This window comes from Lactuca saligna, chromosome 5 (assembly GCF_052625555.1).
Source record: "Lactuca saligna cultivar CGN05327 chromosome 5, ASM5262555v1, whole genome shotgun sequence".
Taxonomy (NCBI): Eukaryota; Viridiplantae; Streptophyta; class Magnoliopsida; order Asterales; family Asteraceae; genus Lactuca; species Lactuca saligna.
Genome location: NC_136421.1, coordinates 174,837,917 through 174,857,238, shown reverse-complemented (window position 1 = coordinate 174,857,238; position 19,322 = coordinate 174,837,917). Strand labels below are relative to the sequence as shown.

The following is a 19,322-nucleotide window of genomic DNA, read 5'->3' as shown; positions in this document are numbered from 1 at the left end:
TTGTTGGATTAATTCAGAAAATATCGAGCATGAGCATTTTTGGAAAGTTGCCTTTTACTAAGTTTATTTCAGTTTTGTATTTGATTCAAAGTCCTTTAGTCTTAGTATAAATAAGGGACTATGTTCCATTGTCATGTATTAGAACCAAAGTTTTATTCAATGTTACATTTTAGAGCAAGAAATTTTATTCCTTTGTTTTTCTTGTTTCCCCTATTTTCGTCCCTCTTTTCCTTCATCCCTATTTTTTGCTATTTTTCCTTGGTGCATAAAGTGTATGTATAGCAACGAATCTCTCTGTTTACATCGTTTACGTAAACGAGGCACCTATATTGGATATTGGATCCAAGTGGCATTGCAAATTAGATTGAGATTACTATTTTACATAAGATTTAGATGGTCTTATATTATTGTTCATAAGATTTTGTTTTGTTTCATTTCATATTAGATTGAGATTACAATTTGACATCTTATGTTTTAATCAACCCCACTTCTATTCCATTCCTTTGTAGTACCAAACAAGATTTTTTTTTTTTTTTTAAATTCCCATTAATCTCCAATTCTCCATTCAATTCCATATTCGATTTATAATGACTTTGCTCTAGGTAAAATTAAACGAAAAATAAAATTAAAGAGTAAATTTTCACAAACAACGTTTTTTAACCGGAAAAGAAGCACAAATTAAACAACAAACATATGCCTACAATTCTTCCTAATCTCTTGGCCGTTTACCCAATAAAAAGATCGATTCATGCTCCTTACTAAAAATGTTAATGTCATAAATGAATAACGAATTATTTTGTTTAATTTTTTTTCACAAAACCACCATTTAAAAATAATAGTGCATCACCCACTCATGACATTAACCCTAGTAAAAACACCAAGAGATTCACAATCCATGTAGATCGATCCGATTCAACCAACAAGTAAATTCATGTTATAAACATATCATGTTCAAAAGAGATCATGAAGGTGTTCTGCAAAAAAACCAAATAAAAAACCAAATTCAAGAAACAAGAATCTAAAATAATGTTTGTTACAGGGGACTGGATAAGTTTTCTAAGACTATTTTCCACAACAAGGATGAGGAGAACATTTATGTCTTTTCCTCTCTATCTGACACTCTCACTCTTTTGGATGGGACATTACTTTGCAACTTTTGTTCCATTGACATCAGTCACAATCCATGTCAAACGCAGTATAAAAGTAAAAGAATTAAGGTAATCCAATTTTTTGAAAAAACCTACCTATCAAATCAAAGCATTATATTACACCCTTTGAGCTTTGGTGGATGAATCTTTTGCTCGTGCGTCAACCTTGCCCTGTAATTAGATAAACTTCAAACGGTCATAACTTTTTAACAACTTAGTGTTGTGGGGCCCACAAACATCCAAGGGAAAGCCAAATTAAGGTGCTCCAAATTCAAAATTTCCCTCAATTTATTTATTTGTTGCAATTTTTTTTTTCATTAAATGTTGTATGGGCATACACGAATTATTTGAGAAATGTCGTACAAAAATTATTTTGAGAAAATGACATACAAAAATTATTTGAGAAAGTGATGATACAACTAGCTTAATGGATTACCTATTAAGTGTTAAGTCAAAGAAAAAAGTAAATAAAAGCTTACCATTCCCTTGCTTTCATAGTAATCATCAAGAGCCCATTGATATTTTGATTGATTCAATCCAAACCAATGTGCTACATGCTCATCCAAACTTGAATGTGCTGTAATATAAACATGCCATTAGTTCTTATGAAAATCCCAAAATAACATGTTTAAGGGATCATTCACTTTTGCAAATCAAGATGTTGTTTCTTGTTGACTTAATGCAGTTAAGGGTAGAAAGGAAAGCTATATAACAATCGTTCTTTGCATAAAATCCATAATTACAACAATGAGGAATAGCAGATCAATGTGACATTTTTGTCCATCTTTTTGATCTTGTTAGTTCTTATTTTCCACCCAAATTTCCCCCCGTATAAAATTGATCGGTAATTTGGCATGAAACAACAACAAATTGATGAATTAAGCATATACATTGTTGAAATCTAGTGAAACAAGTAGACAGATTTTGTATTCAATTCTAAATATCATGAAGTTCAAAAGTGAAAGGGAAATATAAAAAAAGTACCATTCTGAACTTTGGCAACGGCATCCCAGAAAAGCGCGAGTTTCGATGGAGTGGATTTCCCGTACTGAACTGGCGGAGGCTGAACCAGAGGAGCGGATTTCACCGGCGTCAGTTGAACCGACGTAGGAGGAATATAATGTTTTTTCCCAGAATCGGAAACTGAGAAATGCGATGAATCAGAAGGGGTTACGAAGACGGTGTATGGGCCCATCTTTCCGATCGTCGGCGGAGGCGTCGCCGGTTGATTCATGGTGGACATTGTTAATAGAAGCAAATTAGGAAGAGGTGGAAGCTTTTCCGGTTGAATTCGAGGGATTTCTGATGCAAAATTGGAGAGAATTGGGATTGGGTACGATGAGTAAGAAAGGGTTTTGCTTTTGAAGCATACACAGGAGAGAGTTTAAGGGGGTTTAGTTTTAATGAATCTCTCTTATAAAGGTGCTTTTTTTTCTAAACTTGTTTTACACTTTTTTAACGGAATCCACGAGACACTCGTTATGTTGTCACATGTAACATGTAATTAGTATGTCTAATGTCTTGACCATATAATTCGTACTTTCATAGAATGAATTCCAATTTTGATCTTTTCCTTTTACTCAAAATCACAAGTTTCCATCAATAATTTAAAATGTGTTCTTGTTCTTAAGTTTTGATATAATCTTTGTATTCTACTCAAAATCTCAAGTTCAACCCAAACATTGAATTTTGAAGTAAATTTGTAGACAAAATTACATAAATGATCCCTATGGTTTGGTAAAATATGCACATATGGTTCAACTTAAAAAAATGGACAAACTTGCTCCTTATGTTTTTTTGTTATTACACAAAATGTCTCTCTGGCACACGGACTCAAAAAAATTGTCGTTAAAAAGCCCTCACGTGTGCACCATGTGAGGGTAAAATCGTCCATTGATGAGCAGATGGTGTTATAATGTTAGTTTGGTTATTATTGTTGTAATGGAAATGTGTTTGTTGTTGACTTAACGGTATTTTGTTTGCAAAAACATTATTATATAGCTATTTTGTAAGAAAAAACATTTAATATTGACCATTTAATTGTCATTAGATATGCAACTAAAATGAATGTGCAATTTTGTTAGCATAATATGCACATATGTTAGTGTAGTATGAAACAACATACAAAAGTTACATAAAATTGTTTTAACCACATCCACCATGTTGATTCTTTAAAAAGCAAAAGATTGCCTAGAAGTGTTTTCACAATACAAAGAAAACCAATAAAAAGCAACATTATCTTACATTCTTAAACATAACAAAAGTTCATGTGTCAACACACTTAGACCATTGGTCCCTTCACATTGTCCTTCTTATCGGTCTTCCTGGATTTCCTTGATACCCCCCCCCCCCCTCTCGTCCCTTGCAGCTTTTATAGTTATGACCATTGTTGTTGCACTTGCAATAGATTCGTAACATCTCAAATTTTACGACCAAAAATTTTGTTTTTGATTTAACATTACATAAAACAATTTATAGAAAACAACATCAATTTATCTTATATCATAAAAACCATAGATCATATGTCTCAAAAGCATGTCATAAGGTAGTAATAATGTTAGAGTAAAATCTCAAGAATCTCATATGCGAAAAATCCTGTGTGTGATGTGTTGCCATCGTGCCGACTCCTTTCCCTTCGAAGAATAAGGACCTGAAACAAAAACTGAAAACTGTAAGCATGAAGCTTAGTGAGTTCCCTCATCATACCACATATCATACAATAAGCATACTGTCTAACATATCTGGGTACTGGATTACCCATTCGGTCTCCTTCAACCGGTAATTGTCTAGCATATCAGGGTGTTGGAAGGCTTGGATCCTCACTACTGGAGCATCCAGTACGGTACGTGCCTCCTCGGCGGTCAGCTGGAAGGTTTGGATCCTCACTACTGGAGCATCCATCTTGCCCTGTCGGCCATCCGTGATCTGCACAACTGTGACAACCCGATATTTCGAGACAATGTAATGTAACACCAGTCAAATTTAGGTCAAAATATAACTTTCCTAAAAACTTATTTGGGTTAAATAAAGTGGTAGGAATCATAACAAGGTTTTCATACATATAAAGAACACTAAAATCCAAGTTATAATGAAGAAGTTATAACCATTCTAAGATTCCCAACAAAACCGGTAACACCGATTAAACGAAAAACGTGAAGTTTCAATACAATAGTTTTTAACCTTAATTATCTAAATGAAAGTTTTAGATAACATTAAACCGTAAACGTACGTAAAAAGAACGTCCAAATCTGACTTCGTAAGAGGAAGTTATGATTTTTCCAAGATCCGGATATAGCAGTAGACAGTTAAAAACTTGAAATAGAGATCGAGAGACTTTTGGCCAAAACAACCTAAATAAGAATCGAAGGTATCAACAATAGTAGTGCAACGGTGAAAAGTCTGACGAAAACGAACATCGGATGAAGGAGTTATGGAATTTAAATGGACTTTTCCAGGTCCTGCCTGTTAAAAATAAATAATTAAAAATAAAATCAAAATTAGCTGACAAAGTCTAAACGAGAGTTGTAGATTATATTCTCACCTACGCGTGCATATAAAGAACGTCAAAAACGGAGCTCGTACGCGAAAGTTACGGATTTTACAAGTTCGAGACGTGAAATCCGAGGCTGTTAGGCTTGCCACGACGTTGCACAGTTGGCCGCGACGTGGCAACATGACTGATGACATCTTGTCAATGAAAGAGGATAGGATTGTGGAAGAGGATATATTGCTCCCCACGACGTGGCCATCCCTTGCCACGACGTGGCACCCAAAAATGAAGGTTATAAATAGAACTCAAGGGTTCCGGATTTCATTGCTCAGTTCTCTTCTTTCTCGCGTCGAAGCTCTGCGTTTAAGCTCCCGAAGCCATCCCGAAGCCCCGGTTTTCACACTCAAGTTCCGAAGGAAGGTTCTACACTCCCGAGATTCCCAAGATTCCTGAGAATCCCGAGAAAATCAACTCTTCCAAGTTGAAGTTTTGCTCGATTATCATCTTGCTTTCTACCAATCAATCACGTGAGTTCATACCCCTTAATTAACCTTTTAAATGTTTATAAATGCTTTATGGGGGGGATACAAGTTGAATCATGTTTAGTTATTATATCAATCACATGTGATTAATAACTAACATGCAAATGGATCTACTATATGTTAACTGTTTTACCAAACAGATTTCTTCAAATGACTTTGTTAAACATTTTTACATGTTAAAACTGTTTAACAAATTGTCTTACATACTGTATGTTTCCTTTCAAACTCTGTTACAATTGTGTTTCAAACAAAGGTTTTCCTTATACTTAAACTGTCTTATCAAACAAAATACTTTCAATCGTTTTATAAACTGACATCAGGTCATCGTTTCTTAGTATTAAACTTTTCAAAGCTTTTACAAAGCTTCTTTTACGCTTTTACATTGTCAAATGCATGCCTACATATGTATAGTTATATAAATAATGTTTAAAGTACTTAGGACGGTTAGGTCGCTTTATTTCATTTTCCTCGTCGGGATGTGGCCTTAGGGCATCGGTTGCTCGTCCGAATGTCGTCTAAATACTATTTATATATCATGTATACATATATAGGTATAAAGGTTCCATTAGTCAGTTCAACACCTTTGGGTAGCAAAGGTATACTTCCGGTTATACTCGTACATTAGTAGTAACTATAATAAGTATATTTAGGAGATATTACTTACAATTCCAAGTACAAGGAATCACACAAGAGTGAGTTCATTCATGAGTCTATACTAATACATTATATGTTACATGAATACGTTCACATATATACACTTACATGAGTACATTTACATAGATGCGCTTGCATGAGTACATTTACAACGATACACTTACAGAGATACGTTTACATTAATACGTTTACAGAGATACGCTTACATGAACACATTTACATTGATACGTTTACAGAGATACGCTTACATGAACACGTCTACATTAATACATACTATTACATAGGATCTGTTACAAATGTTTCGGGACTTACCATTCCACACCCAAAGCTGTTAGGTACAGTAGGGAAAAGGAGCGTCGACGGGTATCCACGGTTGTACTGTTCGGCGAGTTTCCACGCCGTGAATATCCTACTGCAAAAGGATACATCTTTAGTTATTATATTATTCTCCTTCCTTTACTTTGTGACACATTCACATGAACGAAGAGGTAGGATATATTTGATATAGATAAACTTTTTTTCCTTATTACCTTTATATTGTGACTTATACACATAATCGACGAGGTAGACTATAACTTTTATAACAATAGTTAAACAGGAAAAACCGTCACATTTATAGTGATGCTTTCTTACAAAACAGTCGGGTCTTGGTAGAAGACTACTTTCAAAACAGTCGAGTCTTGGTAGAAGACTACTTTTATACTAGTAGGAATATAGGATTTCCTAGGGTTTTCAAACGTTTACAATTACTTACAAACATTTTCCAACTTTTTCCAATTGTTTACAAGTCTTTACTTTACAATATTTACAAATCAAAGACACAGTAATACTTATAAATTCACCAGCTTTATTGTTGATACTCACTTTCAAAATAACTTGTATTCTCAGGTCACAAATAGACAGGTACAACGACCAGGTTTTGTGAAGACGGAGAAATCAAGACTCCTCTCTTATTTTGATTATTTATTATGTTGTCTTATACTATGAAAGAACACACTTGTAATTAAAATTATACTATTAATGCAATGGATGATGTTGTTTCTTGTTTACTACTTTACATTGTTGAGATACTTTACACGACATCCTCCGCCCTAAAACATTTCCGCCGTTCTCGGTTTTGGGGTGTGACAACAGTCACTAGAGATGGCGCTGCTACTGGCGCTCCTGCTGTCAACCTCGGGCAGTTGGCCTTTTTATGGCCATTCTGATTGCAATGGAATCAAATCAGGTATGATGTTTGAAGAGTGGGGGCAGGGGCAGTACAATCCCTGCCAAAATGCCCAAGTTTGTCGCACTTATAGTAGCCCGATGTTCCTAATCTAACAACTCCCTCATGCGCCTTTCCGCATTTCCCACAGTGGCTCTGGCCTTGCTGGCCCTTCGACCTAGAGTCGGATCCCTTGGGTTTCTTCCTTGAAACCCCTATCACCTACCTAGCCTCTTCCTTCCTCTTCCGGATGTGCTCTATATCAATCTCCCTCTCTCTCACCCTGGCTATCATGTCCTCCAAAGTCGGGCATGTTGAGTAGCTCACATGTTTCCGAATGTCAGCTATCAACATATAATAGTACCGGGTCTTCCTTATCTCCTCATCACCTACGTACTGAGGCACCATTAAGGACCTCTCCCTAAACTTGGCGGTAATCTCCACCACTGACTCAATCGTCTGTCTCATATAAAAAAAAACTCCCTAGCCAGCTGCTGAATCTCCACAGCTAGCACAAACTCAGCCCTAAACCTCGCCACAAAGTCTGACCAAGTCATAGCCTCAATGGCTGGGGCTACCAACGAATCATTGACTACCTCCCACCAGTCTCTAGCTCTGTCCCTCAAACACCCTGCAGCATACCGGACCTTCGACATCTCATGACAGAAGCTCGTTAATTGTGCAAAATTGATGTCTACAATCCATCTCCTAGCCACAACGGGGTCCTTCACCCCGTGAAAATCAGGCGCACTAGATCCCATGAAATACTTGAAAAAGAGTGTGTGCATCCTTATCTGGCCATATGCCATGTCACTCTTGAACGCCCTGAGACACTCCTCCATCAGCTCGATGATCCCTTCCTTGATCGACCCGAAAATCACCAGGTTACCTCAAGAATGCCTCTTGTAATCTCGGATGCAATGAACTCGCGTAGTCCATCATCAACTGGCTCGAAACCTACACCTGAACCCGAACCTCAACCTATCCTAGACCCTGAACCTCCTACTCCGTGACGTGCCATCACCATTCTGAAACGAAATACGTAATCGTGAGGGCCATACATAATATTAAGAGACCTCATACTTACTACAAGTTCCCTGGTTCATTGTCATCCCTCCTGGATTCGAGTACAAATCCTTGGCTTACAGTAGTACGGGCCCATACTACCTTCCACATATATCCGTACTTTCCTCAAGAATTGCCTTGACCTCTCCAAGTCACCTTTAGCACTACTGATCTCTGTGCTAATCTCATCCTAGGCTTACCCTAGGGTAACTCTCCGACCTATTCTCCGCTATCAACTGCGTAAGAAATCCTTGCTACCTTTACCTAAATAACTCGCGAATACCATTACATATCACTAAGACCAGATGATTCTTCGAATGAGAGGCCCTACCCTATAATAGTTGGACTCAAACAAGAGCTGTAAAATAGGGCTAGACCTAACCTTTTGAAATTATTTAGTCCTCGCGATATATAACTTAACATATTCGTTTACTAATTAGTTAAAAATAACTAGAACTCCTAAAATCACAAAGCAAACAGTATTCGAGCATTGAGTAACCAAACCAATCATATCTTATCCAGGCCATCATATCACTGACTAATAAGTTCTAGAATGTAATTCATTCAGCACATATAGCAAGCACATAAGGCATCTTCCTAGTTCAGTAGTCCTAATCTAGCATGCATTTCTCATAATCATAAAATAGGCATATAAGGCATCCCTCCTAGATCCTCTGCCCTAATATAGCATGCACATCTCATAATCATATCACATCATAACATAACACGTATGGGTATCTTAGGGAAAACTTACTTGAGCTCGGCCGATTTCATGCATCACACACCTTGTTCTTTCTTGAAAACCCTAATTTATATTTTAGAAAATTTATTTTGCTTTTAAAAACTTTTCAAACCCTCGATTTGAGTTCAGACACCCCAGAAGGTGTGTCTGAATCCCTCAAACCAAGGCTCTGATACCAATTTCTAACATCCCATAATTTATGACCAAAAGTTTTGTTTTTGATTTAACATTACATAAAACAATTTCTAGAAAACAACATCAAGTTGTCTTATTTCATAAAAACCATAGATCATATGTCTCAAAAGCATGTCATAAGGTATTAATAATGTCAGAGTACAAATCTCAAGAATCTCATATGCAGAAAATCATGTGAGTGATGTGTTGCTATTGTGCTAGCTCCTTTCCCTTCGAAGAAGAAGGACCTGAAACTAAAACTAAAACCTATAAGCACAAAGCTTAGTGAGTTCCCCTATCATACCATATACCATACAATAATCATATTATCTAACATATTCGGGTACTGGACTACCCCTTCAGTCCTTTCGGTAACTACCTAGTATATTAGAGTTCTGGACTACCCTTTCGATCCTTTCGGTCGGTACCTTGCCTAGAATATCAAGGTGCTGGCCTACTCCTTTGGTTCTTTTAACTGGTACCTCGCCTATCATATCAGGGTGTTAGCCTACCCCTTCGGTCCTTTCGACCGGTACCGGGGACTATTTCACCCTACTTCGACCATATAACACTTTAGCTCATAAACACATAAGTCATATACTGCCTAGCTTAACCGGGTGTTGGTATACCACTTCAGCCCTATCGATCGATATTGGGGTCTATCCTACACCTCCTACCACTATCAGATAATATCATAACATACTAGCACATAAAGCATAACAGAAAGTGACATACCAGATAATTATCACAAAGACAACAATCTCTACTATAACTCTTACTAGTGGGTCGTCCTTGGTGCCTTCTACCCACTTCTACTAGAAGGTAACTCACCTTCGTGTCATGTAATAGCTGAATTGTCCTCTGCTCTGGGATCAACACTTCTCAAACTCCTACACACAACAATCTCTTTTAATTACCGTTTCATACTCATAATCCTTTTAAGGGTCAACTCTAGTCAATGGTCAAGGTCAACATCAACATCTTGGTCAAAGTTAACATCCTGGTTAACTCAACTCACTGAGTTGGTCCACCAACTCGTCGAGTTCCATGATCCATAAAATCATGAAATCTCGATCATACTCATCGAGTTCTTTCATGAACTCGCCGACTTCCCCTTTATACAAGTCGAAACATTTCGCTCACAATTCGCCGAGTTCAACCTTGAACTCATCGAGTTCCTTTTCATATAAGTCAGGACATTTCTCTCAAGACTCGTTGAGTCCATCCTTGAACTCGTCAAGTTCTTCAATCTTCAAATCCATAAAACATGCCCAAATCGTTGAGTCATCTCCTAGACACGATGATTTTGGCCTGAAACTGAAAAGGTTGGGGGACCACGACCCGACTCACTGAATTGTATGAACAACTTGTCAAGTCACCCATAGTCTAAATCCACACAGTCATTTCCAGTCGAGTTCAATGCTTCCAAACCATAGATCTGGTCCCATAGGGTCGATATATCATGTAAAGTTATAAACTTTACGTCCATGCATGGGTTATTTCGCTCAAAAGGCCCTAAAAGGTGGTTCACAAGTTGCATGCGACTCCCATGGCCATAAAGTTGGCACCTTTATATCATGGAGTCCCTCAACGACTCTAGATCTGAAGGTTCTTTCCATAGGGGAAATCCAAATCCCAAAGGCCACCATTATGGAACCAAAACATGGAGAAAAAGCCCTAAAACTAGATCTAAACACCCAATAAGCAAGGTAAGAGCTTTATACCTTAAATTAGTCAGAAATGCAGCACAAACTCTGGATCTACTTGCTTCCTCTTGAATCCCCAAGCTTCCTCTTCCTCTACAAGCAGGATTCTGGCGTTACAAGATCATTGTCACATAGCTTCTTGACAACTTTTAAATTTGATTCCTCCCTCCATCCACTACACTTTTTCTTTTCTTTTTAGACCTACCAACCTAAATTTATATGATTATAAGCAATGTTGAAATCGAATAAGTAATTTGCTAGAAATTTGTAAGGGATTACACATTCTACAATGTTTGGTGCAATTATAGTGGTGGGGCAGTTGGATGTTGGCCATATGCTTCTCGTATTTGTTGGTTCAATCGTGTGGTTATACATTTCTCCATGTTGTTGACCAACAAAAAGAATTTACTTAGGTTTTAGGAACTCTAACTTCCAATCCATTATCCAACATGTCAAAAATTATAGCTACTCCATGCTTGCATAGGATACCAGTGACCTCTCGAACCCTACAAAGTGCAAGGTATGTACTTTATATTTACCAGAAAATGATGCATTTAAAGGCCACTAATTGGACACTTTTCATTCCCAGCAAATACACACATGTATTGAGCAACATACTTTTTACCTCTTCAAAAACTATGGTGTCGTATGGTATCAATGCTCCTTCATATTTATAATTTGCTTTATGTATAGTTGTCAACCTTTTCATCAAGTACTCCCTTATACATGCTAGACATGTAATAATAGACTTATATCTCCCCTCCTCTAACTTAGAATTAAAAAACACATAGATATTATTCAATAAGGCATGTGTGTATGCCCTTCCTTATCCATTTATTACATTGACAAAAACATAAGCAAGATTTATGCACAAGAATATAAAATTCATTAAATAAATAATTGACTAGACATACTAGAAAAATGGCTTATAAAGCATTGTTTTAGTGGAACGTGACTTAACCATGTGATAATGCTTAAATATACACATATTTTTGCATATTATGTTACTATTTTGAGTGGTGTTTTGATGCAAGAAAAGATAAAAGGTGCTTAAAACGTTCATATTTGATACTTTGTAGGAAAAATACATTGTTGGGCTAGAAGGAGAGAAAATGGAGCAAAATAGGCTGAAAATTGAGTTGGAAAGGAAGAACTTGGGTTGAATTAAAAAGCTACTAAAAAGGGAGTCGATGAGGATAAAAGCGTTGATAAGGACATAACAAACTGATAAGGATAAGAACTAAAATGTTGATATAGATAAATTTTTAGGATAACCCTCTTAAGTGCAACATGTCTTTTAGACATGTTTGGTGCACCTTACATCGGCCAAAAATCTCTATAAATAAAGGCCTTGCCTCTTGACCTAGTAATTCAACCGTCAAATCATATCAAGTGGAGGTACACCATATGGTTGTGGTTTTGAGAGTCCGAAAGGTGTTTTGAAGGTCGGAAACATGGAGCAGTAATTTTTAAGATCAAGAGCATAATCATTTGGTTATCTGTCACACCCCCAGCCGACGACGGAAACGCCTAGTGGTGAGGCGACATCATAGAACACAATTATTGATTACATTGAACAATACAGAATAGAATAATATAAATTACATCTTATATTACTGAAATAATATTACATCAAATATTAAGTTCAAAATACTGACATCTAAAGTACAAGCAATGTCTTAACAGTTAGGCAGTTCAAATAAACAATAACGATAAAATAATACACCTACAGATCCATAATTGTTCCAAAAGATGATACACATCTAACTTTTAGTTCCCTGAGAATACATGTGATTTTAAAAGCATCAACATAAAGTTGATGAGTTCATAGGTTTGTAATGATTGAATCATAAGCACATTTTTTAAACAAAAACTATGTTTTTTTTTTACCATATATAAGTACTTCCAACTTATATTTATATGTGTACTTTTATCCTGAAAAGTAAGTGTTTTACTATATATATATATATATATATATATATTTTCAACTTAAATTAATTGTACTTTTATTCCCCAAAAGTATGTGTTTTGCTATATATAATTATTGTTTCAACTTATGTATTAATTATTAATTTTAGACTGTTATCAACATTACAATGAGTTTTTATAACCGAGCTACTGATGAGTTGTTTCCCTTCACGATGCTTCATCTGATGTCATATATTTTAAACAGTTCTCACCTGTGACATGACGATCATGATTGTAGTTAGCGACTGCAGGTGGGGGTGTCAAACCGTATAGATCTATACATAACTCTCCTACTCACTTAAGTTTTAATGGTTATAACTCATGGATCATACTAAGTATTATACTTAGGTGACGAATGTGTCTCATGTAAACCATTGAGTGAGTAGTTCTAAAAGTTGCAACCCCAACTTTAAATGTTCGAATTATCAAGTCAAATTTGTATCGTATAGTTATAATAATGTTTTATAATCATATCATATAAATATTCATAAATTATACAGGCAGCATAACGAAATTGCATAATATTATCCCAATTATGAAGACAAAGTAAGGCTGGGGTACAATAATTATCCATATATTGTGGACAGATGAATCCGTTGGAAAACGTTTTCCACTTGAAGATGATGTTTCACAATTGGATTGTGGAAATGGAAATCATTCTTCACTTCCTCCACCTTCTCCAATAATTCTCCTTGACCCACGTGTTCGAAGACTTGAAAAGTTCAAGGTCACTCAAGCCCTATTGGCGAAAAGGCACTAGGATGGAAAGTCGGTATGCGCTCATGTCTTGGATATGAAGTTACATGTTGATAGATTGGGAATGTTGGGCGTCGATGTCTCGAAGAAGTTGGCTATTGAGTTGGTTATTCACTCACTTGCCGAATCATATGGTAAGTTCTTTAGAGAGTACTATATGATGAAACATGATGTGACCCTCATTGATTTGACTTATTTGCTTATTGCTGCTGAATCATAAATGATTTGGCATACTGGTCGAGAAAATTTGTCTGGTAAATCAATATCCCAACCTTCTATGGGCAATGGCAACATTGGAAGTCCAGAAAAGTTTTCTCTACACAAGATAAAGGCCGAGTCAGAGATAGTCCCGTGTACCATTCTAGAAGAATCCATATGTTTCTACTGCCGAAGAGGGGGAATTGTTTACAAAGCTACCCTGACTGTCTGAGAGATCTAAGAGATGGGAGAGTCAAGATGTATGACTCTGCTTCAGGTAAAATCCACTATCTAATTCTATTAAGTTTTCTATTTTACATTCTAAATACATGATGTGATAAGATTACTTTTGATATTTTGTAGGATCGAAGAAAAGAGTAAAGGAAGAAGTGTGTTGAGTCTGACCGCGAAGAAATGGATTTCGCTCGCATGATTCGATGATTAGATTTTTGAACTGCTGCTTAGAGTTATGATAGATTGCTTAGGAATATGTAATAACATAGTTTTCATTTGAATTGCATTGTAAGGACAAGTTTTCCACACCTTTAATAAATAAAATAAAATTTGAGTTTTTGTCTTATTTATATCTCCTTGTAATGTCATTTGTGAAAAATGATGCTTGTGTGTTTATCTTATAAGCAATATTGAATGGATGTGATTCTTAGTTATGTTATTTATGGTAGTGACATAATTTTGTAAGTAAGGAAAGATTCCCATCGCCCGAGTTTCAATTGGACAGAAGCCTGAAATCATATGATATGAGTCGTGTAAGGTATGGAAATCTTGGTACTTAGAAAATTAAGATTAATTCCTTGTTCACATAAGTATATGAGTCAAGTGAAAAACTAGGAGATCTGGTACACACTGTTGTGCACTGGTTAAGTCCACCACAAATAACAATAAGATTATTCATCATGATTTACTAAAAGATTAGTAAATATGGTTATGCATACAAGATTAAGTGTAATTCTAAATCATTGAAAGGTTTTGATGAATGGTAGAACAAATAAGAAGAATCAATTAGGTAGAAAGATAAAAGTTTCTTTAATTTGAAAAGATGGTAGAGTACTTTAGTATCATGTTTTATGATCATCTCATTGATTATGAGACCATATCACAATTGATCCTCTAAGGACACCTTAGTGCATTAGTATGGCTAAGAAGAGGAATCGGAAATTGTTGAAATAGTTAAATCAGAAGGATGAGTCATACTTCGTTCCAAAATAAAGTCTTAGAGTCATACTCGAAGATTGTGATGTGAGTGACACATCTTAATAAGTTTTAACACACTCATCAAATGTGAAGTAGAAAAATTGTTTTTCTTACTATTGAATGTTTGAAATTGGTAAATTGTGATCTTTTGGATAAGACAAATACCAACTAATACCAATTGCGTGTAGTGTTTTTCTTGATAAGAATCCTCACTAACTCCTGAATATTTGTTTGTCAAGAAATGTTTCTTGACAAGAGAATCTTATATGTCAAGAGTTCAGTAGGAGTCTAAATGATCTTGAAAAGGTTCAAGAACTAATCAAGAGTAAACCTATTAGACACTAGCACACAACTTGAGGTTTGTAATCTATCATGTTGATATATTCTTGTTTCTATGCCATTCAAGTAAAGTTACTTATGCATATGAGTTCTATGAGTTCTCATTTGAATGCATAAAGGCAAAGCACCTTGTTCAATGAAAATACATTGGCTAGTATATGTGAGCTGCTAAATAACTTGGAAGCAATGGTGGGACCCTTGATGGCAAGAAATTAAGAATGAACAAGTTCAATCCATATGATTTTGGATTTGTCTTAAACCTTCTCTTACGGGTATGGTTATGACAATTCACATGGATAGGAACACATACACCATAAAATCTAAGTGTCATAAGGTTTCTTTCCTTCATGAAGATGATTGTGAGGAAAAACTTTCATTAGGAAGATTTTAAGGAGATAGCGATTATGTAAATTACATTCTCAAATTCGATTATGATTACGACATTCCTCTTCATAGTTCGAATTGTGAGATTTGGCAATTAGTTTGAGCATTTAAGACTTATTCCTATAAGTTCTAAAATGGTTTAGACACACATATATGAGCTTTCTAAGGAAGGGTGTATGAGTTTTAGAAACTTGGATAAAGGTTTATCAAAACATCTTTTATTAGAAATATGAACTTTGGAAGTCAATAAATATTGATAGAAGTCTAGCTATTTTCTGAATACATGTCAAAGCTATTGGGAGCATAAATGTTTTGCTGATATGGATATAATCATCATGTTATTGGGAGCATGATTATTATTTGAAGTATTGAAAGTGAGCAATATTAATCATAGAAAACAAAAGGTTTCACTTTGAAAAGTTGCAAGGGTTGATAAATTATTTTTCTATAATTAAGGGAGAGAATATTATACTTCATTTCAAAATCTAAAAGCTTGGATCGATAAGTTTTAATCAAATTTTGTCAAAGGACATATATGGATGTTGTGTTGAAATGATTCAACATAAAAGAATTCTATATATGGAAATATTATAACAAGAAACTAGTAAAGTATCACGTTTTTCATTATGAATCGTGTCCCATACGCTTCGGGTATATGATCGATTGCATATGCTGTAATATTCAAACGTTCTAAATTTTCCAAATGCCTAGGGCATTAAGAGGCAAAATGGACGAGAACCGGATTTGACTAAAATAATTAAACAACAATCAAGGACGATCTAAGGTTCACCAAGGATTGGTCGCTTGTGGACAGTTGGAAGTATAGTAATGGATGAACCATATTGACATTATTATGAATAAATAAGACTCTATTTAGAATGTGTTGTCATATGGAAAACATAGAAATGTTTCTGTATTGGGAGTTGTACGTTAAGAATCTATGTCTAGATAAGAAACTTTTATGCAAGAAGAATGTTCAAAGGAATGTACTCTGAATGTGATACTTCATATCTATGGAATTGCCTTGTAACAATTTCCAATATAGCACTTTGTAATATCATTGGCAAATCCTTGGTGGCTTTGGTGCTGTGACGTCACGAAAGGATCGTTGCATAAAATGTTATAATCTAACATATTCTAATAGTGACAAGAATCATGTATTCTTACACTAACGATAAGGATTAGGAATTGTGAAATGAGTATCATTAGAAATGTGTTCAATCGATCTATTTCACAAAAGGAGGACCACAGGTAAAAATAGTGTGCATGCTTGGAGCATGGGACAACTGTTGTTATAATTCAAGTAATAAGCTGATTACCCAAAACATTATACAATGAATAATGAGTAATTTAAATTGGTGATTAAGTAAATGTGTCTTATTTATACTCAAAAGTTTGGGGCCATATATGATTAAGTATTATTCTTATGTTTCACTTTGCATTTTTTGACTTCCCGAATAATAAGATTATTCAAACCATCCACAATCGATAAATACTTTGGAAGTAAGTATTGAAGTTAGACTGTCATGAATCCATCTATAGATTGTCTAAAGTGTTTAGACATAACACAAGTTTGCTGTAGAGTTCATGAGTGCTCCTATAAGATTTGAGTATTGGATTAAACCCACGCTCACTCGGATTGCTTCATGGATTTTATCACGAGTGATTGGCGAGATGATAATATGTTATACTCTTGAAACCAAGATGTCTAAGTTGTATTCTGCAAGTCGGTTGCACATTGATAATATGTAAACGCACCAGTAACTTGGTGTTATAAAACATATTGTTGTTTGTGATTTGACGAGTAGGTAGAAGTGAGCATTTTAGTCGAAGTTTATCCGTTCCCTTTTACCAAAAGTGGGATAAAAGCGATATCTGTAGGCCCCTCGATGATTTAGTGATGAAACCCTAAGCGCTTGGCCAATCCGTGACTAAGTTGATGTGTTTAATTGTAATATGTTGTCCGTTGTCATAAATCGGAAATCAGGAAACAACACATAAACAACGAGTATGATTAAAATCCATGTCTCAGTTCATACGATATCTACAATGGAGGAATATATGATCCCTTATCTAAAGGACATGTTACTGATAAGATCAGAGTTGACAGCGGCTTTTGAAAGCTACAATTGCTGATTGGGTTTTGAAGTCATATGCAAAATAGTTATTAGAATTATCCAAGTGGGAGACTGTTGGATTAGGTATCTAAGCCCATAACTATTTTGGTATGTACTTGACCCAATTATGAGCATGGTCCTTTTGGGTTGCCTTCACTATAGCAACTGATAGGATGAATTAAGGAGAAAGAGGATTAATTATGATTTATTAATATATTATAAGAATAATATATTAAAGTGGAAATCATATTGTTTAATTAATATTAGTCAAAAATTAATTAAAATTAATTTTGTGGCTAAAAGAGATTAATTAAATAAAGGGGACTGATATTGTAATTATAAGATAGTTGCATGAATGGGCTAATGGACTCCATAGAAGTTTGAGTGGACGAAATCTATGGGGAAACCCATAAGAATTCATCCAATGCTTCTAAAGAGGCAGTCTATGGGCTACTTAGAGCTTAAGCAGTCAAATTAGGGTTTCCTTATTTGATAACCCTAATAGCCTAACTATATAAGAAACCCCTAAGGCCGCAAAAGGTAGTGAACTGATCCCTAAGGGTTCTTGGATGATTTTAAGCCTTCTTCCCACTCTCCATGTTCATCTTTTTGCTCATGGTGTTTGTGACTCCATTAGAGGTGCAACATTTGAGGCATTAGGATTTCAAGAGTCAAGATCAAGAATATTTGTGATTGTTATTGCTACATAAGAATCAAGGTAAGATCTAAGCCATAATTCATATGTTAATTCGATTATTGTATGATAGATCCAAGGTTTATGAGCTTTGGATGATTATTGCATGTTCATTAGAAAAACTAGATCCAAAGCTTTAGGGTTTGCATGTACACCATAGGATTGACGTTCTGCTCAAATCCCATCAGAATTTGCACTTTGCACACTGTTAAGTCATTAGTGGAGCATGTGTGGTTAACCAGCACACTAATCTGGGAACTGCCAGTGCGTGGAAAAGGGTAACGTGATGTTAATCATACATGAATGGAGCGTGTGTGGTTAACCGGCACATTGATTAGGTAGTTGTAACATTGGGTGTACCAAGCTAATTTGCATGGTTATTCACTCCTTGTTTGTGATCCTCAACATCCCAGTCACAAGCCTGAAGGGCACAATCAAGATTTAAACATGCCATTGAATAGTTCAACGAATCTTGAAGGATCTAGGAGTTTCAATCCAATTAAAACAATTTCGTTTTTCAAGGTGGAAATTGATAAATTTTCATTTGCCTACCTTCAAATATTTTGTAGCTTGGACTACGGAATCCCTCTTCTAAATTATAAAATATTGTGTTGGGTCCTAACGTTAATATTTCATATTGGGTGTTATATTAAGGACTTAAATCAACTAACTTGAATTTCTCCCACATAGATGTCTAGTTCAGACAACTATGATCTTCCCAAATCTCTTGGAACATGCTTTCTCCATCTCCTCCAATAATTCTCCCTAACCCACAAGTTTAAAGACTTCAATAGTTCAAGATCACTCAAGCCTTATTGGCAAGTCTATGTGCACTCACATCTTGGAGATGAAGTCACATATTGACAGGCTGGTAGAGTTGGGTGTCAAAGTCTCAAGGAAGTTAGCTTTTGACTGGGTTCTTTAAT

The 19,322-nt window shown here is 35.5% G+C and overlaps 1 protein-coding gene across 1 annotated transcript; it reads right to left on the bottom strand.

Moving 5' to 3' along the window:
• Window positions 1-603: 603 nt before the first annotated feature.
• LOC145045800 (uncharacterized) lies at window positions 604-2,544 on the bottom strand. The gene is made up of 4 exons (XM_078994112.1): window positions 2,133-2,544; window positions 1,628-1,725; window positions 1,245-1,319; window positions 604-974 (listed from the first exon to the last, which is right to left on the bottom strand). Exons 1-3 carry the CDS (start codon window positions 2,389-2,391, stop codon window positions 1,266-1,268), a joined length of 411 nt encoding a protein of 136 aa, XP_078850238.1. The 5' UTR covers window positions 2,392-2,544; the 3' UTR covers window positions 604-974; window positions 1,245-1,265.
• Between the last annotated feature and the right edge of the window lie 16,778 nt (window positions 2,545-19,322).

Excerpts from the sequence above, each read along its gene's own strand:
- LOC145045800 (XM_078994112.1), bottom strand. The coding sequence starts at position 2,391 with ATGTCCACCATGAATCAACCGGCGACGCCTCCGCCGACGATCGGAAAG. Across the intron at positions 1,726-2,132 it reads CGTTGCCAAAGTTCAGAATG|CACATTCAAGTTTGGATGAG; the intron begins GTACTTTTTTTA and ends TTTATATTACAG. Across the intron at positions 1,320-1,627 it reads ACTATGAAAGCAAGGGAATG|GGCAAGGTTGACGCACGAGC; the intron begins GTAAGCTTTTAT and ends ATCTAATTACAG.